The 20,774-nt window shown below is 50.8% G+C and overlaps 8 protein-coding genes across 8 annotated transcripts; 3 read left to right on the forward strand and 5 right to left on the reverse strand.

Moving 5' to 3' along the window:
* Positions 1-69: 69 nt before the first annotated feature.
* Positions 70-1,641, reverse strand: V2A60_007176 (major facilitator superfamily domain-containing protein; the record flags this gene model as incomplete). Its single annotated transcript, XM_083258462.1, has 2 exons — positions 70-1,163; positions 1,275-1,641. The coding sequence occupies 2 exons, from the start codon at positions 1,639-1,641 to the stop codon at positions 70-72; spliced, it is 1,461 nt and encodes a 486-aa protein (XP_083114588.1).
* Positions 1,642-2,775: 1,134 nt separating this feature from the next.
* V2A60_007177 (uncharacterized protein) lies at positions 2,776-3,963 on the forward strand (the record flags this gene model as incomplete). The annotated part of the gene is made up of 2 exons (XM_083258463.1): positions 2,776-2,849; positions 2,967-3,963. The coding sequence occupies 2 exons, from the start codon at positions 2,776-2,778 to the stop codon at positions 3,961-3,963; spliced, it is 1,071 nt and encodes a 356-aa protein (XP_083114589.1).
* A 26-nt stretch (positions 3,964-3,989) lies between these two features.
* On the reverse strand, positions 3,990-4,826 carry V2A60_007178 (uncharacterized protein; the record flags this gene model as incomplete). The annotated part of the gene is made up of 1 exon (XM_083258464.1): positions 3,990-4,826. The coding sequence occupies one exon, from the start codon at positions 4,824-4,826 to the stop codon at positions 3,990-3,992; it is 837 nt and encodes a 278-aa protein (XP_083114590.1).
* Positions 4,827-4,926: 100 nt separating this feature from the next.
* V2A60_007179 (uncharacterized protein) lies at positions 4,927-7,053 on the reverse strand (the record flags this gene model as incomplete). Its single annotated transcript, XM_083258465.1, has 2 exons — positions 4,927-5,458; positions 6,041-7,053. 2 exons carry the CDS (start codon positions 7,051-7,053, stop codon positions 4,927-4,929), a joined length of 1,545 nt encoding a protein of 514 aa, XP_083114591.1.
* A 2,128-nt stretch (positions 7,054-9,181) lies between these two features.
* V2A60_007180 (formylglycine-generating enzyme family protein) lies at positions 9,182-10,537 on the forward strand (the record flags this gene model as incomplete). The annotated part of the gene is made up of 1 exon (XM_083258466.1): positions 9,182-10,537. The coding sequence occupies one exon, from the start codon at positions 9,182-9,184 to the stop codon at positions 10,535-10,537; it is 1,356 nt and encodes a 451-aa protein (XP_083114592.1).
* Positions 10,538-12,144: 1,607 nt separating this feature from the next.
* On the reverse strand, positions 12,145-14,049 carry V2A60_007181 (iron-containing redox enzyme family protein; the record flags this gene model as incomplete). The annotated part of the gene is made up of 1 exon (XM_083258467.1): positions 12,145-14,049. One exon carries the CDS (start codon positions 14,047-14,049, stop codon positions 12,145-12,147), a length of 1,905 nt encoding a protein of 634 aa, XP_083114593.1.
* A 1,258-nt stretch (positions 14,050-15,307) lies between these two features.
* On the forward strand, positions 15,308-16,277 carry V2A60_007182 (uncharacterized protein; the record flags this gene model as incomplete). The annotated part of the gene is made up of 2 exons (XM_083258468.1): positions 15,308-15,541; positions 15,750-16,277. 2 exons carry the CDS (start codon positions 15,308-15,310, stop codon positions 16,275-16,277), a joined length of 762 nt encoding a protein of 253 aa, XP_083114594.1.
* Positions 16,278-17,307: 1,030 nt separating this feature from the next.
* On the reverse strand, positions 17,308-19,012 carry V2A60_007183 (uncharacterized protein; the record flags this gene model as incomplete). Its single annotated transcript, XM_083258469.1, has 4 exons — positions 17,308-17,725; positions 17,821-18,095; positions 18,181-18,876; positions 18,971-19,012. The coding sequence occupies 4 exons, from the start codon at positions 19,010-19,012 to the stop codon at positions 17,308-17,310; spliced, it is 1,431 nt and encodes a 476-aa protein (XP_083114595.1).
* Between the last annotated feature and the right edge of the window lie 1,762 nt (positions 19,013-20,774).

Here is a 20,774-nt window from a genome sequence, read left to right on the forward strand (position 1 = left end):
TGACAGTTTCTGGAACAGGTCCACGCCAAATAGTCAATCTTATTAGTGGTATCTATTGAAGCGCTTGTATCAGTACTCTAACCTTACTCTCCGCGAGCCCACCTCTGTTCTCTGCAAATGGCGAATTATCATGGTCGTAGCCATCATTGCTATGGCAATCCCTATAGATGCCAGATACCCCTTTCGGTATTCTGGCGCCTCTACCTGCTGCCAGATGAGCAGCGGAAGCCATGCCTGAACCGTGTACGCCATCTCGTTCATTGACGCAGCTACTAATGCTCGTTCCTCATTATCCCGGGCGCAAATCTCTTGCGCCCAGGCGTATATCAATCCGCTCACACCGCTCGAGCAGCCAGCCAAGATGAAACATGCCCATTTCCAGGCGACAGGTATATCCCATATTGCGAGGCTAGTGTTGACAATGATAATCATAATGGCTGAAAATATGATGGGCGGCCATCGCTCACCCCGCAAGACTGTATCCGAAGTCCATGCGTAGATGATAGTGGTGACAATCTGGACGACCGTAGTCAAGGTAGGGTAAGCATTTACCTGCGGGATGCTGTAGCCTTGTTGCTTCAGCCATATAGCGAATGCGGGCTGCCCTGATACCCCACCACCGTTGTTGTATAAGATGTATAGCAGTGTCAAGAGGTAGATATGCCAGCTGGAGAAGATGTTTTTGAACTTGGCCCTGGTGTATGGTGCGCGATTCGCGCGGCCGTCTGCCTGCATTCGTTCCTGAGCCAGAGCAATCTCCGCCGGGGTAAGATACCAGGCCCGTGTGGTCTCTGGCACGTCGGGTAGGAAAAAATACCCCAAGGTTGCGATTGGCAACGAGACAACGGTATTGATGATGAACAGCCACTGCCAGCCTCTGAAGCCATGCACGCCGTCGAGGTGGTAGACTGAGGCCATCAGGTAGGCGGAAAACATGCTTCCCAAGGCGCTGCTGCCATGAAATATGCATGATCGCTTGGCAAGCTCGCTCTTTTGATACCATGATCCAATAACATACTGCATACCAGGATAAAAGGTGCTCTCCGCGAGACCGATGAAGAAGCGTAGCACGTATATCTGCCGCGCGTTACTGCACTTGGCCATGAGGATGGTCAAGACGGACCAGGTAACTTCACACGAAGGAATCCACAACGACGGTCGGACTCGCGTTAAAAGCAAATTACTACATCATAATTCAATGGTCAATATTAGCTCGCTTGTCCTTTCTCTCACTTTTCTTCTGCCTTATTTCTCCACCAAAATCCATGGCTGACCAGCATTCACTTGCCTTGGAATTTGACCTATAACATAGCCCACCGTCCAGCACGTCTGCATGTAGTTGAACTCGTTGCCGTTGAGGCGCAAATCTTCCTTCATCCCGGACACGAATGCGTTGTTGATATTGAGCTGGTCGAAATTTTTTATAAAATACCCCAAGCAGGCCACCGTGAGGATCGCAGCGTCAAGCTTGAATAGGAACCGGCGTTCGTCTGCCGATTTATCCAAGCTATCCCATAGGTACGCGGTCCAGCGTGGCTTGGGCTCGTAGCCTGGAAAATTGTAGCTAGATACCGAGCCGCCGACAAGAACCGAACCTTCGGCTGTCTGCACTTGGACGTTACTTGCTTTGGGGCCACTCATGATTGTTGGACGCAGCTCGAAGCATCTGAGCATCTTGTTTGGGGCTTGGCCGCCCATCTTATGGCTTTTACTGAGCGAGGACCCCGAAAATGAAATGGCAAATCAAAGTCGGTGTGTGCGTGTGCGAGTGCGAATGTGATGACACACCGAGTCTGCACGAGACCTGCATGTTGTGGTGGCGTTCACGTACTGGATACCGCCCATGGTAGTGATAGCTCTGCGACCTCTTGGGTCACTCTCTACTACCATGTTTTCTACCCTCTCTGGTATCCTCGTTTTCATTGGCGTTGCTATTATTGGCGTTCTGCCGCTAGTTGTTCTTTGTCCTTGTTGAATACCTGTGGAATGGTGTGGTGTAAACAGACGAGGCTGGGTCACCCATCCAAGGTCAGCTGTCGCAAAGGTGCATACGGAGAACAGGAAAAGACATTCCATTCCTGGCTCCCGCAGAGAAATACACATAGACGATTCAGGCAATTGATCACCCTTTGCAGCCCTCTCAACCACTAATTGTGCGCCTGTTTACTCGTGAAGGACCAAGCTCGACGGCAGAGCAGCAGTCCAGCGGCCAAGTGGAAACATCTGTCGCTTCTTGCTAGCTTTATAGTTAGCTGATGTTCGGTAGTTGTTATAAGTAAATACCATGTCTGCGACGCTAGAGACACACTAAGGGGTCGTGCCGCTCCCGTCGCTACGCGCATGTACGCATGCATGCATGGTAGGGTCCTATACTTACACATTGGGCTTTTTGATGAGCGCCTAGTACTAAATAATTGTCGTATGACCCATACACTGGGGGTCTTAACGCGACAAATGACGGAACAACAGACCATTAGCAGCCCTGGCTATACAATCTACCATGGGCTGAATCTAATAGCTTGCCTGCATATGGGCTCGTATATTGCTGCGTTGACAACACGGCTTCGTCGTCTCGCAGCAAGTAAATCTATATCGAAATATAAGTATCTATATATAAACCAACTCTTTGGGCTAACCATAACCATGTATTTGCAGATTTTCTATCTCGACTTCCTTTAAGAGCCCCGCGCTTCCTTGATCACTCTTTTGTCTACTTGCCGCATTTTTACACAAGCCACCTGCGAGCGGCATTGCTTCGTTAAGCCTACCACCGCGATGGTTGAAATCAAGCAGCCCTGGATCGAGACACCTCTAGTGCGGTCGGCCAACTTGTCCAAGGCTGCTGGCTGGTGAGAGCCGCCGGTTATTCATTCCATCTTTTTTTCCCTTTCCTGTTGATGCGCGTCATAGTGTATCGAAAAGCTGTGCGTGCGTAGGCCACTGACCAGAAATTGGATTTTCTATAGCAACGTGTTTCTGAAGCTGGAAAATACGCAGCCATCCGGCTCCTTTAAATCCAGAGGAATTAGTTACTATATGCTCAGCAAGCTGGCAGCTCTTCGAGAGCAACACAATGATGGTGCTGTCACAGCCCACTTCTACAGCTCGTCTGGTGCCAATGCTGGATTAGCCTGCATTTTTGCTGCAAACATGTTTGGCTGTCGAACCACCATTGTGACACCGTTGTCAACCTCGGCTTTTCTGGTTGCAAAGCTCAAGCAAGCGGGAGCTGCCCAGGTCATCCAACATGGAAACAAGTGGCAGGAAGCGGAGGACTACCTACGAGACACGGTCATGGCAACGACTGCTGCCGCCGACGAAATCCCGATCTACGTCCCGCCATTTGATGCGGCTGAGCTTTGGCAAGGAAATTCTAGAATTATGCACGAAATTGTCGGGCAGATGAGCGAGTCGATCCGTCATTATCCTGTGAACACGGTGCTGCCCCCGGAGACCAGCGGCTACCACGCGCCGGCCATCGATGCTGTTCTGTGCAGTGTTGGTGGAGGAAGCCTGTTTTGCGGCTTGATGCAGGCGATTGACGAGCTGCAGCTCAGAGACGTTACGCAGGTCATAGCCGTAGAGGCCGAGGGAGTCGACTCGCTAGCACGGTCCGTGGCGAAACGGGAACGCATCACGCTGTCCAGGATCGGTAGTTTAGCTACCAGCCTAGGCGCCAGGAGAGTAGCACAAAGGGCCTTTGAGTACGGCCTGGAGAAGCACGTCAAGACGGTTGTTCTGTCCGACGCCGAGGCCATACGCGCATGCCGCCGCTTTGCTGACGAGGAACACTACCTGGTCGAACTAGCTTGCGCCGTCTGCCCTGCCGTCTGCTACACGGGGAAGCTGCCTGCGCTCATTCCCGGCTTCAACGAAAATACGGTTGTGGTGATTGTCGTGTGTGGCGGAAGCAACATATCATTTGAGATGCTGGAGAAATTCTTGGCCACCCTAGATGACTAGAAAGTAGACTATAAATAGAAAGACATTCAGAATTTTTGCGGGCGCGAATGATTATGTTCTCCAATGCTGCTCGACGCCGATGCCAGTTCGTAATAGTATTTCTTGTTCTCTTGCATCCGCAGGAGTGTCTTGCCAATCCTCCTGATGCCGTCGCCGATATCTTCTTCTGCCTCCCAAGAATAGCTGAGGCGGATGTTCTGATGAAAACTCGCGCTGGTTTCGTCTCCGTGTACAGTAAACATCTGCCCCGGTCCTATGACGATATCTTCCTCAGACTTCAACACGTCGGCGATGAATGCTGTCGAGAATTCCGTCTTTATATCTAGCCAAACGAAATAACCACCAAAGACATCGCCACCCTTGAGGCTGGAGACGCAGAGATTCGCACCGAGTGGCAAGATGTGTCTGCCAATGGCATCCATCATCAGTCGATGGCGGCGCTGAAGGGCAGGCCGTAATGTCTCGTCCACGAACCTCTGCATCTCCCCGTTACTGACAACCTCGGACAGAATGGCGGCACAGAGCTGGCTGGGTGCCCCGCCGGAGCGTGTGGACGCCGCGTGAGCGAGGCCTGCTACGAACGCGGGCGAGGCTTCCGCCCAGCCGGTCCTTACACTTGGCCCGGCGATCTTGGTAAAAGACCCGTTGCTGACTGCGTAGCCAAAGCCGCCGGGGTCGTTGGCACTTGATCCCATGGCACGATCAATGTCGCAGAGTCGTGGGAGCCTCATCTCATGGGGCCGATCGCACGAAACCGGTTTCCTCAATGACCACTGGAGGAGGTCGTAAACATCATCGCTGATAATGAGAGCATCAAACTTTCGTGCAAGCTTGACAAGACCCTTTCGCCTGTCGAGCGACATGGTGATTCCCGAGGGATTCGAACACGTAGGTACTGTGTATATCAAATGCCTGTACAGCTTTCTGCTTGCGACTGGAAGCTTAAATGGCTGGCTTGATGTATTAGTAAAAGGGCAATTGAGAGTAAAATGCACGAGCCGAGAAGAATACAGCGCGCAGTACTTTCTGTTCCATTTCCCTCTTGTCCCCTTTCTCAAAGGCTGATAGTCTCTGTTCCAAGACTTGTAGATTCAGACCTTCGTCGTCCTCGGGTATCGCATGCAGTCTGCCAGCGAAACCAGAGTCTTCGAACATGCCACAAGCAAGATGATAACACGGCGCGACAACCCAGACAGCCTTTGTGTAATTTACATCGCTGAAGCACTGCAGTATAGTGACCATGTTCTGGCTGGCACCTCCAGTAATGCATATGCGCTGAGAGTCTGGGTCGACACCGTAGTGTGCCCCTAGCCAGTCGGCGAGACCTTCTCGAAGCCGGCTCATGCCATGGCAGGAGCCGTACTCTTGCAATTGTGTATATTCATTTTGATCGGTAAGAACGCGCTGGCACGCGGCCGACAAAAGAGCTGTCGGGAGAAGGGCCGGAGCTGGCCATCCTCGAAGGAAATTGATCTGTTTTCGAGGTGCCGTCATTCTAGACAGGTGTTAACCGATTCTCCTGTCGCAAAAGTGCTGATGAACATGAGTGTCACTCAAGCGAACCAGATGGAAACAGTATAAGCGTTCACTTCAGGTTATCAGCGGGCTAGGATGGCCACTTCGAAAAGAACAGGAGGGATATTATACTTGGAGTGGAGGCAGGCTACGAATTAGTGCTGTGAGTACCCTTTGATGACTTCACCTCGACGCCCTTCGAACATCATCCAATGAGCGGGCATGAGTAACGATTTTTTCGATCATTGCCTATACATCTGGGGTGCGGCTTACTTTCACCTATTGCTATGCCTTCTTTACTCTGGAAGATCGGCCCAATCCATCCAGCACTTGAATCATTATACCTTGCCGCAACATCATAAAGCACGTTTCACTTTTTACTCGACCTTGGAAGGATCAAAGTTTAGTAATGGCGTGTGTCAGTGCTCTGAGTTATGATTTCCTTCAGTCACTACAGCCTTGTGGAGGCGTTCTACTCCGTAAGACTATCCTGAATACTTGGCAAAGTCTGCCAAAAGCCGCGTCACTGATTTGGTAATGAAATACAAGCCGCCCAACAAACAGACTATTGGATATCTTGAGATTTTGCTCACGACCCGCCGCATAAAAGTCGTCCTGGTCGACGCCAGACGCCGGAAGATCCAACCAAACCATGTTCGTCTCGGTCGGCAGCCTCACCTCCCCGCCCAGACTCTGCCAGAGCTCCGTCGCCCGCCGTGCCTTGTCGTGCGCCCAGCGCAACTTGCCCCCTAGAAATACATCATGTATTGCCACCCGCGCCGGCGCGGTGATGAGACCAGAAGAGCGAACGCCACCTCCGAGCAAGTGGCGGCTCCATTTCGCTCGTTTGATGAATGCGGAGCTTCCCGTCACCACACTGCCGAGCGGCGCTCCGAGGCCCTTTGTCAAGCACATCTGGATGCTGTCGAAGCACTCCCCGATTTCGCGGAGATTACACGCCCCGGCGGCAGCCGCTTCCCAGAGCCGAGCGCCGTCGAGATGCATGTGAATGGGCGGGTTCTGGGCGCGTGCCCAGATTGATATGGCTCGTATATCTTCAAAAGGCATGATAGTACCACAGAGCGTGTTCTCCAGGCTAATGATTCTGGTCGGGCAGTCGAATACAGTCTCCCTCAGAATGCTCTGCTTCTTAACGTCATCTAGAGTGAGGTGGTGCCCGTTGGAAGGAACGATGCCTTGTATCATGGCATTGCATATACTTGTCGCGCCCCCGCCTTCGAGCGTGGCAATATGCCCCCGATGGTCAGCAAGGACGGCATGGGGAGGGACCGTGAGGGCAGTCCGAAGGGCAACCTGATTGCCCATGGTCCCAGACATGACCAGAAGTGCAGCTTCATGGCCTACTAAGTCGGCGATGTCGTTCTGGAAAGATACTGTTGTTTGATCCTCGTCTGCGGTACAGTCTCCAAGTGTCGTGTGGATAATCGCCTCCAGCATAGATAATGTTGGCCTGGTAAAAATGTCGGACCGAAAGTCGTTGGAAGCTTCACTACTGTTTGCCCATGCCAGGTCAGCGAAGTTTTGTGTATCAGCGACCTTTGTCTCGGATCTCATGTCGCAGCACTGGCCTTTTGGTAGGCCGCCAGTGGTCGACTGTTTGGCCCCCAGCGGCAAAGGCAGAGACGATATTTTCGTATCGAGTTCCATTCAAACTCCTGACCCTTTCCGTACAAGTAATGCGAAGCGCTGCGTCAATGCCAGCGTTGAAGACACCACCAGGGCCAAGAAGGCCTCAAGACAAGTCCTCAGTAACCAAACGTGAAGCAGTACCCTTGAACACTTTTCTTGTGCATTTTCTTACTCAATAACATGGCGTAAATTGAATCGATTTCTGCATCTGCATTAGCCTGAACGTCATTTTGTCTTGCCTTTGATATACACACCTCCGGGTCTTGTTGCAAAACGAGGCATTGCTGTGTCAAACGCCACAGATAAAGGCCAATGCGACCTTATGCTTCGGTGACATGAGCTGCATGTGTAGGAGGTGCATATGTAGGATTAAAATGCATATGCAGCCATGAACCACGTCAGTTTTAATTTTGTTCGACTCAATCTATTCGCAGTCAAAGACCTCGCGTTTTTAAATCTTTGACCACCGTCGCAAGGACCGGTGGAAACGAGGAAAGTCAATGTGCATTAGTGGCATCAAAAACATGATGATCCTAAAAGGAGGCGTTGCAAGCTGCTACTAGCTGCACGGGCGTGGCAGTGTGAGTATGCGCGCTCTAAGACTAGCAAGGAGGGCATCACTGTGAGCAGCTAAGAGCTAAACCGTCCTTCTCAAAGGCTAAAGTGCGTCGGATTGTGATGTAACTAGTAGTTTCTCAATGGTGCATAGCAACGGCGTTGATCCGGTCCACTGACAATGGTCCAAAGCTATTCATTCCTCTTTGAGACAGTGCGCTATCAATAAGCGACGAAATTCGCCTTTTTTTTTTTCTACAGAACTTTATATCATGCGGCCAAGTGACAAAGTACAAGGTAAAAGAAGGCTTGCGAGCAATCGGGTTGCCGGCATCTAGCCGTGCCAAAGCGCGCCAGCGCAGACGGCCCGGGGCTTAGAGGAGCAAAAGAGGTTAAGTGCACATTCCTACGAATTGCATTTCCAGTCATTGAGACGAGATGAAAGAGTGCAAGGCCCTCGCCTGCCTGCTTTTCCCAGTTCGATGCTACAGGGATGATTTGCGCTATAATGCCTTGGGTCAAACATGGACAATAGCCCCAGGAGAACAGAGAGAGCTCGCCAGCAAACGATTTCTGAACTAGCTTCGCATGTTAGATGCGCACGACTACTTGAGTCAAAGTCGCAGAGAGGGCTTGCGTCCTCCTCGCGAGGGTAGAGGGCCATGTGTGTTGGCCGATTCCGGCGTCCACATCGGCCAACTTTGCCGACAACAGTACAGGCCGAAGTGAGATACAAAGAAATGGATGTAGTTTGTCAATGAAATTTTGCGGGATGTTTGCATGGGTTCCGTCTATTAAATGGCCTGAAAATGCATCTTGCCTGTGCAGATGAGGACGTCCGCAGATTTTCTGCGGCCACATTGAGCGTAGACGGGCAAGCACGCTGGGCGACAAAACAAAGTCCCAACCTTTGCTGGTACTTTGAAGGCATAGCGAGTGCTCTACTCACGATTTGACTGGTGGGAATTGCACAGTCGTTCGGTAAACAAGATGCTTCTCATTTCCTCTTTTAGCGCAAGAACGGCAAATTTCTTCCGAATCTTGCAGCTAGTCTTGGGAGGAGGGCCAGTGCTGGAATGCGACTGTCAAGGTTTGCGGCTAACAAGAAGAAGAAGGAAAGATGATTGTAATCGTAGTGACTGTATTGAGTTATCGCTGGTATCTCGCCAGGAATTCGTAAAATAGGCCACTGGAGGAGATCCCTCTAGATGATGTATAGTAGCTTTTCCTCCACGTGATCGGTCACACTTGTGATAGGAATGTTGTGATGAAATGTAAATTGTAGAGTCGCCGGGTTAACCGTGCGACATATATAACGGGAATACGAACCCCTCCAAAACTATTTCAGTTGAACCTTGATATGAGATTCAAAATCAGTCATTCACATCTATATATATGCAAAACATCGCCAAGTGGCTTGAAACAAAACATCAAGTTCCTCTACAAGTTCTGGAAACAAGACGAGGCTTACTGCAAGAAACCATCAACTTCTGTTGTAATGCGTCCCCAACGCCGCCAGTTACCATGCGCTAGCTCGCTCTTGGTATTCCTTGTGACGACGGCGGGCATCGTCGCAGCACATTCGCAGCACGTCACCCAGCTACGCTCCGACCTATCTACACTCGCCAATTCTCTCCGATGGAACGGCAACACTCACGACACCTATGAACCTATACAGCAAGCGGCTCTTTCTGCACATTCCACCCTCGTTTCAGTTGTGAGGGAAGATGGAACTGCAATCCCGCAAGCCGACAAGTATTCCGAAGCTCTTGAGCGTCTTATTGCCGAAAGCCAATACCTCGTGGACTTGTCGGAAACTGCAAACTACAAACCTGGTGCTTTGGACACCCCCATGTTTTTGACGGGGAGTGTCGACGAGTGGCGCTTTACAATCAACGAGATCAGCAAGAACTTGGAGCTGCCATCCACTTACCGAGCTCCGAAACGTCGACGCACCATTGCGCGCGGCGTCAATCGCCAGACTGCGCCCGGAACCGAGTTCCGCGATGCTGTCCAAGGACCGGTCATGGTCGTGATCCCAGACGGAACTTTCACCGCAGGGTCTACTCCTCAAGAGCAGCAGCTTTGGAACGTGCCGCAAAACCGCCGAAGCTTTGAGCTGCCGCAGCGAAGAGTCAGCATTCCCACCCCTCTGGCATTCGGCAAAACCGAAGTCACGGTCCGTCAATTTGATACCTTTGTCCGGGAGAGCGACTATCAGCTGCGAGGCGGAGCGCGTTGGTGGAACCCAGAAAACTCTACCGCCATGGTCTTCAATGAAGACCTCAACTATCTCAACCCGGGATTCCCCCAGACACCAGACTCGCCCGTCGTCGCCATCAGGAGACAAGACGCCGAGGCCTACGCCTCCTGGCTCTCTACCATGACCGGGGCTACGTACCGGCTGCCCACGGAGGATGAGTGGGAGTGGGCCGCCCGCGGCGGTACTCAGGACGTTTTCTTCTGGGGGGACGCGATCGAGCAGGTCATTTCGTACGCCAATTCCTACGACGAGATGTCGCTGCGCGTCAACCGCTTCCACTGGAACAACACGCCCGTGGACGACGGCTTCGCCTGGACAGCGCCCGTCGCCTCCTTCCAGCCAAACGGCTTCGGGCTGTACGACGTCACCGCGAACGCCAGGGAGTTTTGCGCCGATACCTGGATACAGGATCTGAGCGGCAGTGCCAACGACGGCTCGGTGCACAACGGTACGGCGCCGTTCCCAGTCGTGCGCGGGGGCGCCTGGAATTATCAGCCGCAGAACCTGCGGATCAACTATCGCAGTGCGTACTTCTCGAGCGAGGTCGCCACAAACATGTTTGGTTTCCGGCTGGTAAGAGAGCTCTCGTGATGGGCGGTCGACTAGCCGGCGCAATTTGTGTTTTGAGGTTGCTCTCGTATTCTCTTTCTCGTTCTCGTTCTAGGTGTTGCGCTGGTCGCCCGAGGTAGCATCGTCAGAGGCTTCGCCTAATCTTTTAAGCGGCGACAGTCTGTATAGTTGGCCATGTCGCATGTGGCTAGCTGACAGGTCCCGTCACGGCAAGGCTCTGCATATCCTTACGTGCAAGTCGACGCCATAGTAGCTAATGATGCAATTCATCGTCACATGATAGGCGCAAGCATTCCATTATGTATTTAAAAAATCAATATTCTCCTCGCACTGCCCCACTGGGATCTCAAAGTTATTATTGTCATCCTAGTGTACGGATTAACGAGATAGAAGTTCTGTGAGGCGTAGCCCAAGCGTTCCTTGGTCTACGCCAGCTGGAGGTCGGCATAATCAGCTTTCAGAAGAGATAGTGCTTTGTAGTCGTGCAACAGCAGGGTGATGATTCCTAGTGATGTGACAGCATCAATGGGGCTGATGAAAAAAAAACAAGTCGTAGAAACTTGAGTGGAAAACACCGCGAGTGCAATTACCATCACTTAGACACGTATTGTCAGACATGTAAACATTTCCAGGCGCAGATATCATACCCCCTCGATCGCGCCATGCTCACTTGCTAACATAGATCCTGACCAGTAAGTAATTATCCAGAGACTTACAGCTACTAGCACGCAAAATAGCACTGCGCGAGCTATGTGTATATTCCAACTATCTCAGTAGAGGGCCACCCTTCAACAAATGCGCGCTGCCACTACCCGCTGCAATGCAGGACTGTTCATGCATATTTACCAAGTACAGATTCTGGGTGGCAGATCAAGTGATCTGTAAGATTTCTCTTTTTTTGTATGCAGGGCTCCCCTCGCCTCCGGCGCAGCTGGTTTGTCCCTTGTCAACGCCACTTCATCAGCTTACATGGCACTTATGCGTGGCACTTCCATGTAGAGTGCCACGGACAAGGGCGACCACGACTGTGACTTTGTCGTAAAAGCGAGAAACCCCGCAGTACATCAATCACAGGTAGGGAACTATCCATAAGTATGCAATTATAAACCACATCGGTTCTCTCTTTCGCTCCTCAGCTCCTCCCGCCCTCGATACTGCAAAGGCCGGCATACCTTATCCTGCACGCCTCCGTCGCAAGACAGACGAGATCAGCACCCGTCGGCCGCATATGTTTATTCAAGTGGCTGCAGATGTATTCATTCACATGCGTTACGTGACATTCGACGAGATGTTTGGCCACGTCATAAAGTCATTGTTTCGCAATTCGTGAATAGAGACAACAACCAGAGCATTACATCATTTCGTTCGCGCTAGACTACTGCCGAAGCGGATGGCTCTACTTCAAATGTAGCTTAGTTGCTTGATAAGCGAACGTCTTTAAGCATTTCAATATGGGATAGATGAAGGAAGAAAAAGGGGCGGCGCAGACAGACAAGCCCTGTTATACGACCACCGAGTGTGTCTCGGCGGCTGCTGGGCCAGCACGCGTTCTTTGATACCACAACTAGGTGTCAAGTTCTTTTTTGCTCCTCAAGGATCATTGAAATTGTATACAATAACTACCAACGCTAAATACACTTTGAAATTATCGATTGTGCCACATACTTGCCACGTAGTAGCTCTCTATATAGAGCATCATCGCTGGCCTGTAGCTCCCGAGCGCATTCTATCAAATGAATGCTCTCTCTCTCCAGTATAGACTCCAGGTTACGGCGACTCTTTTGGCTCAGCAAGTCTGGTGCTCTCCAGACGGCGCGCTTCATGTCCACAGAGGCCAATGCCACGCCCAGGAGAAAGCCTAGGTTCGCGATTGGCCGGGCTCTCCACCGCAGCATGTTGTTTGCAAGCCGCAGGCTCTCTTCACCTTGACCATGACTGGCTACGAGCAGGAATACGTGCTGCAACGTCTGCGGTCGCGCACTGGCGGCTGTTGTCCCGGGGAGTTTCTCTGTCAGCTCCAGCCCGATGTCGACGAGGCTGGTGCAAGAGTGCCTCCGCGCCTCGTCCATGCCCGCGACGATATCGCCTTCTACGCAGAATCCGGATTGCGCGCGTAGAACTCGTAGTATCCTCGAATAAACGGGACTTGTGGTTCGCGAGGGCGTATTTATTGTGTTCTCCAAGAGGCCGAGGTGCGCAAACCAAAGCGCAATAATGTCTGGCAGCCGCGCGAGGGACGCTGTTTGCGCAGCCAGCTTCTTATCCAATTCGGCAGCACACCCATAATCAAGTTTTTGAACCATCTCCACTGCTTCATGTGAGTCCAATGTATGGCCCAAGTGCGACTCCGTGTCGTTTGGTAGAAATGGCTGGTGGAAGGTTGGATCTCGCAGCAACGCAGCGGCTCGTTGGCACGGCACGGGCTGCCTTTGTGTGAACTTCCAGTACAAAAAAGGGTCAAATACTGGCTGTAAAGAGTCGATCCACCGGCAAATAGTTGTCACTTCACTTTCGGTGAAGGCGCCAAACATGCGACCGCCCCATGACATCTCGCGTACAAGTAAACTTTTGGAGCTAGCTCCAGCATATATCCACGGCCTGGCTTGGCTGAGAGTAGTCAGCATGTGCAGGTCATTCAAACAGCTTCGTGCGATCTCGTCAAGCCATTCGTGCAAGCCATATGAGCCTATGCGGGCCCTGCTCTGTGAATGCATGCTGTGCGACACCAAGGCTTTGGATCTAAACAAGTCCATAACTTGGATGCTGAGTGTATCAAGCTGCTCTCTGGACCCCTTTTGCTCGCAATTGATGACACGAGACTCGTTCTCTAATGTCTGCGACATGATGTACCCAACCTGGACACGCTTCCAGGCCTGCTGGACAGCTTCCTTGCTCTCCGTTTGTCCAACTACGTCAAGGTATCGTCTAACGGCGTGAGCGGCCATAGCAGTATGTCCAGAGTCGGCATTGTCTATGGTAATGTGGATGAGAAAGTAATAAGGGTCAATGCCGAAGCTCTTGATCTCGTGCGCCACCTGCATGGTTTCGAGGCTGACCGTTTCAAAGTGCATATTGAACCCGAGAATCTCAGGGAGGAACTCATCGGGAAAGAGCGAGATTGCAAGTTGGCCCACCGCCGCCGCCCAGATGCCGCGGCTCCCGTTTTGCTCCAGTTCGCTGGCGTGTATGAACTCGACGCTGTGGCCATTGGGCAAGGGACATCCAATACTGTGCAGAAGCTTGCGATACAAGTTGACATGGTGCTTATCAAGGTCTCCATCACCAAGCTCCTCTGATAGAATCTGGAAAACCTGCTTGGTGACACCGCGGAGAGCAAACGGTGTGGTGATTTTGTGCATGTGCCCAAGCCACGCGCCGTCCACAAACTTCGTCGGCGCTTGCTGTACAAGCCAAGCCTTGGCCTCCTCGGCGGTCGTGAAGAGCTCAGGGCCGTGACCCTTTTTTCTTCGCTCCAGATATTTGGTCCATTCTGACAGCGTTCTTTCATCTGTGTCCCTGAGAAAGCCGTCCATTGCTTCTGCACTATAGGCTTCAATCTTGAGGATGCTGCTGCGACGGCAATCTACCTTCCGAAGCTCAACCGAGAGCCCATGTGAGAACATTGAGAGAAGTTCTTTGCGGGCTGTCTCAAGCACTTCTGAATAGTCCTCAAGGTTTTGTAGCTGATGAAATAATTTTCGATAATGCTCAGTCGGTCCAGGTCGGGCGGTACCCGGTTCGGCACACCTAGTTTCGTTGCCCTCTTGTAGTTCGGCACTGCAAGCAGATGAATAACGACCTGTTGTCACTCTCGATCCCAAATAGTAAGTGGAATAAGTTAGAGCGGCGACAATCAGGTAAAATGAATAAATCCAGATGCTATCAAAAGCTCCAGAGATACCCATATTGTTGGCGCAAGGTGGGCGGATGAAAAGAGAAATGCTGTAGGAAGCTGAGAAAAGAAATTGCATAAGGCGGAAGACATTTTTGGGGAACACATAATTTATTCTATCGTAAATACCAAGAGCCTTGAACGAATGGGAACAGAGCCCGTGATAGGTTGATCCTACAAAGAACAACTATCTACGGTAGCCTCAGAGCGTGGCGTTACCAAACACAGCGTTGAGCTGTTTTAAGAGCTGGGTCACAAGTTTTTTTTTCTGTTTCTCAAAAGGTATTTATCATCATCTACAACTATCGGAGAATTGGCATCCTAGGTTATGGGAATAGGTCATAGTGAGCCATCAGCGACGCCATGTCCATAATCCGGTGGGAGGGATGGGGTGCCTATCGTCAGTTTTACAAGAGACAGAATCCCTAACGCGGAGGATATTTTTTTCGTTCTACCAATGCTTTTCTCTGAAAACCCACGTTGCATACGTGAGCAGGATCTTCCCCCAAGCCCCTTCCACATGCGTGAGAGCTTCGCAATCAATCCTGCCGGCCATACTACCTGCATGCAAATGCACAACCTGCTCCGTAACACACAAAATGAAATTTAGTTACGAGGTCTGGTATCCACTTGCTGGCATCTTCCGCACGCCCTTTAAGTCGCAAGGTTCTGAGCATGGAGCTCGGCAAACGTCAGCAGGGTCGGGATGGTGATTCGTCTTATGTCTGAAGTGCCGAAGTGATTTAAAATTACGTACATTCTACCTTGGCTCTATTTCTCATCTATTGATCATCCTCACTGTTCAACTTGGCACAAAGAATTGCGTGCTGGTTCTCTCGAAGACTTTCGCCTCGTCTTCATCTGATGCGCCGAGCTACTATTTTTCATCTACAACTACCATGACTGTCAACGCCAGCAACGCGTCTCTCGCGGTCATAGACTATGAGGCCTTAGCCAACAAGGATGGCAGAGAGATTCAAAAGCTCGTTCAAGCGTGTGAATCGGTAGGCATGTTTCATCTAAGCATCGGAAACTCCAGGATGAAGGCCATCTACGACGACATACCGAGCTTGCTCCAGGCGGGCGGTGCCTTTTTCGACCTGCCCTCTGATTGCGAAGAAAAGAAACAATGCGTACGTCAAGGCATGGAGCGAGGGTATGAGAACCGCATGCCAGACTCTGGCATTTGTCATTCGACCAGCTGTCTCGGCTAACCTATTTTCCTTGTCGGCATTTTGTTAAGATACCACGCAGCAAAAACATTCGAATATTACGAGGTGAGCTTCAATCAACTATAGCAAATCAAGTTCGCAACTAAGCTGACTGGTACCATTTTCACAGATTGCGCGCGACGATTTCGAGCAAGGGAAATGGGCATTGCCTGCTACTCTCAAGCCCCACGAGGAGCGCATCACATGCATCCTGCAGTCCCTGAACCGTGTTGTACAGACCGTCATAACTGAGCTCTGCAACGCTATCCAAGTGGATCTTGCCGAGCTGAGCGACGATCCAACGGTTCCCAGCGACACGGCCCTGAAGCTCGTGTACAAGCCTCCCGTGCAGGAGCCGGGCGCCGTTGTCCAGCCGTGGCACACGGATTTCGGACTCATGACCATGATGTGGTACGAAGAGGTGAGCGCCCAGATACCGGTTTATGATGCAGACGGGAAGCGTACCGAAGACTGGCAGGCGGTTCCGGTCGTCGACGGCGCACTGCTCGTCAACATCGCAGACGAGCTGGAAGCCAAGTGCCACGGTCGCCTGCGTTCGACTGTGCATCGTGCAGTGACGCCGCCTGGCCCGAAAAGAGTGAGGCGGGGATTAGTTTACCTTCTTCGGCCGTACAAGAAAGGATCAGACTTGGAATGAGCGCAGCAACGTCAGGCGGAGGTTCGCCCTCTCGGGAGTTGGTAGCCTCCAACGAGCTTTATACGGCTCTGTAGGCACTTGTGGCGTGCAACAGCCACAACGGAAGGCTTGGAGTAACTAGTTACTTGGCCGTTGTACTCGATCGACCCGAGCTTTCTCGTCGTGGAGGTGGGGTGTGCATAAGAGATGTTCCTCGAAGGTGAGGGGTGGGATAAAGAGGAGGTACTATATTGCATGAGCCTTTGTCCGGAGACCCAATCATCGTTATACATTGTTGGGGCTCGTTAGACATGCAGCTACTAAGTAGCTATTTCTGATGGGAATTCTGACTGGCTCACATCGTGGCTTATAGTGAATAAACACAAATGAAAATTGCTGCAGCATATGTGTTTCCAGCACATCGATTCCAGCGCAGCCTCCGTCTGTATTTAGACGAACACGTGTTGAACGATATTCTTCGTCTGGCACTAGCTGCCAATAGTAACCATGCAAACTGCCACAATGAACAGCCTTTATGACACAGTATCCAGGGTCACTTGCATCGCAGTGCAGTAGTCTTGCCGGCGCATATAGTGCGCGGCCGGTTACGAGGCTAGCATTTCGATGGCGGCGCCGAGTCCCGCCTGCATGCGAGGTAAAGTGGTGCCGTACGAGCTGAATATTAGTACAAAACAATGAGCTCTGATAAGCTTCCTGGCGTTGGACCTTGTCAGTCCTTTGACACACGACATGCCGATTTGTGTTGCATCATATGAAGATGGGCATATAGACGCGGATGACATTGTTCTCCATTGAGATGTTACTTGACGGAAAGCGACCATCAACTGTACGCGGGCTTCAAGAAGCTTCTTTGCACAACCATGTTGTAGTGCATTTCCCCTCTGCGGCAAATCAATGGGCAACCGTCAGCGCCATCTGGCGGCGGTGGAATGGCATTATCGCGGGCTGCAGAGAGGCATGCACATGCGAGGGCCATACCCGCCCGCCCCAAGGTCATGTAGATTTCTTTTGGCAAATGCTTCGCTACAACTTATGGTCGCAGCCTGTTGACATCTCTCGGAAATAGGATGGCCTCGCGCACGTCATCCAGCCCAAGGAAACTCTGGAGCAATCTGTTCACACCCAACCCGCAGCCGCCGTGGGGTGGCATACCAGCTCTAAAAGCATCGAGGTACGGCTGCCACTGCTCAGCTTCAGGGTCCAACGGCGGGCCGCATACACCGGCACGCATGGCATCGCACAGCTCACGGTATGAGTGCACACGTTGGCTGCCAGAGCAAATTTCCCGTCCGCCGATGATGACATCCCACGTGTTGGAGAAGCCCGGGCAGCCCGGGCTGGCTTGCGAATTGAACTGGCGCATGGAAGCGGGGTACTGATCAATAGTAAAGATGTCTGTATCTGCGCTCTCGCGGAAATAAAGTCCGAGGGCTGCTTCTTCTTGGTCTCTGTTGCAGAAATCCGTCAGTGCTTGCAGCTTGGCTTGTGGACCACTTCTTCCAGAGGCGTGGTCCGTAACCTCATGCATGAAGATTCTACTTACGTAAAGTTTTTGCAATCATCCGAAGCGAGGCCAATTTCTTCACGCAAGATGCGCTTTGCTTCCAGAAAGGTGATGCGTATGACCTTGCCCTGCCCATCCAAACCCACACGAAACGGTCGTGTGTGAGGGAATATTTGTTGAACTGCCTCGATAAGAGCTTTGTACTGCTTTCGACGCTGGAGTTCGTTCAAAACAAACAGAAGCATGGACTCAATCAACTCTACCACTTCATGATAGTCATGGCGGAAGGCCATAGCTATGTCAAGCACTGTGAACTGCCACGAGAGGTGAGCGAGAACATCCATGGAGGCTGAGGGGAGAGGAGGATGAAGCTTTGTCAGTTGATGTTGTAGTACTTACTTCGGTAACATGCCTGGCAGAGCTACTAGACTTGACTTCAGCCCGGAATACGGGACCAATCTCAAAAACACGTTGCATGTCCATAGCAAGTGCCATTTGCTTGTGGTGTTGCGAGCTCTGTGCTAGCCACGCATCCTTGCCAAAGTACGGGAGATGAAAATACTCATTATCGCCTGTGACGGGAGAACTGATAATTCGTGGGGTGTGTATCCAGTGGAAATTGTTGGAACAGAGAAACTCGACAATCAGCTGGCACATGCCTGAATGGAGCTTGAAGATGGCCCCGGACGCGGCGTGTCTAACATCGAGGATTCGATTATTGAGTCGCGCCTCGAGGCCCAGACTGGACGTGAGCAGCGTCTCTCCGTGAGATGAAGACAAAGGTAAATCCGGAGAAGCCCACGCAATGACGTGAAGGTCCGATACGTGGACAGGTGCAGAGGTTTCATGATTTTTATCGCCCACGTGTGCCTTGCGATATCCTGCGACACGGACCAAGGATTCAGCCGTGAGAGCATCAGCCGTGGTCCAAGTCTGCATAGAGACGGCATCTGCATTGACGAAAGCAAGTGTGACTGTTTTGTGAGTCCGGATCGTCAAGTGTATCAGCTTGTCCTGCTCTGGTCGCGAAACCGACTCGACTCTCCCATCAACGTTAACTGTCACTGTTTTCCCGTTATTCTGCGCGAAAATATCCTAGAAAATGGCCAATTAGACGTGTATTTATTGGAGAAGATAACGAAAAGCGATAGAACCTAGGTGAAACGGGAATGAAGACGACAAAGCTCACATTCTTGCTGGCAATGCTTGTCGTATTGTCAAAGGTGGGCATAGCGCAGACAAAATCGGAAACGGCCTTGAGGGAAGAAAGACAATCAATACAAAGTGTGGTCCTCTTGCCTCGAGTGGTGTTCCCACACGTGTGAGTATAGACAGATAGAAGTAGCTCACTTCTGTGCTTCAGCTTGTCTATCTAGGCAGTGCTTCAAGATGTTCTCAGATCTTGTTTGGTAAAATTAGTTTCTTTGGCAATTGAGAATAATGTGGTTAGGCCCTGGTGGTCAACTCGATTTGTTTTGCCTTTCACTCTTTTTTCTGTCTCTTTAGTCTCCGGGTTCGTAAAACTCGCGCCCAATTGTGATTGTCGGCGAATGGTTCTCGCAATCCGATCCGCTGCTTCTTCATCTGCTGACCTCTCGTTCGGTCAATGCATGACAGAAACTCCATGACTACTGCAAGCTCAGCGTAACGTTGCATAAAAACTCTGCCAACTGGTGGAAGTACAATGATACTTCTCTTGCGGCGCATGCTAGCCTCCCGGGTAACCTTTGTTGGTCTCAGCTATAAACGCTAGATGTGCTACATGCGTTGTTGATCTCCGTCATGTACTATAGCTCTTCTAGCTTACGACTTATTTACGTGTATCCCGTTCACGCCGTTTACGAGCAGACACCACTGCGCGTCGAGTCGATCGCGAATATGTAACGAGCTGTATGTTCCGATGATATGATGAATCCACGCCTCCGTTATTCAGCTAGCCACTGCCAGTGGAGACTGCAAGCCAGCTTGGCATCTACAGCTACGTACAGCCACTTAGTTTTATCAAGTTTTATTTATTTATTGCATTTCATTTTATTTCATTCATTTTATTTCATTCATTTTATTTCATTCATTTTATTTCATTCATTTTATTTCATTCATTTTATTTCATTCATTTTATTTCATTCATTTTATTTCATTCATTTTATTTCATTCATTTTATTTCATTCATTTTATTTCATTCATTTTATTTCATTCATTTTATTTCATTCATTTTATTTCATTTAATTCTTGGCGAGAACTGAGAGTTGCGGAGATGTCACCTTGTCCGGGTTGCCATAGCCACGGACAACTTGCGAGCTTCTCTACTCTGGCGTCATACTACGAGAAAAACCTAGGCAATCGGAATCCACGCATGGGGGTATCTACACATCACAATACAAGAGATTCTATCAAGCAACTGGCTCTACTGAGCAAGAGCCGACGAACGAGCTCGGTACTAGACGAGCTTTTAGGTGGATATACCTTATCCAGTCTGGATCACTGGGGGATAACAGCCTGTGACAGACACTTGGAAATCAAAACTTTGCATTCACGGCTCAGTGTGTAGCTAGCAATGTACAGCAGTTGTACACGCTGAGTGGTGATATTGAGTAGTTGCATGGAGCTTACGAGTTGTGGTGGTGGCGGGCGACTTCTACCCCGCCCGTAGCCGAGTATAACGAAAGGCGAGGCGGGATGCCGCGAGGTCACCGAGACAATCGGCATTTCATAAGTGCAAACTTCAATTCGGCTTACCCCAAGTTGAGAAGGGGGTGCTTCTACAACATCATTCAGCTGCAACTCTATGGGACCTCGGCCGTGGGGTTGATAGCTTGCACTCGAGTAGTCTTGCATGTTCTAACAGATGCAAAGTATCTAGCCACGATGGTAGCAGGCCAAGCTACAGCAACCCGAAATCTCTCACAAGTCACCATATATCGTAGACGTTTTGTGTCAATTCTCCTGTTCTGCAGTAGATGTCGTCCCATAGTTAGTGCTGAGTGTATGGTATC

The sequence above is a fragment of the Cordyceps javanica genome, chromosome 4 (genome assembly GCF_051103115.1).
Source record: "Cordyceps javanica chromosome 4, complete sequence".
Lineage (NCBI taxonomy): Eukaryota > Fungi > Ascomycota > Sordariomycetes > Hypocreales > Cordycipitaceae > Cordyceps > Cordyceps javanica.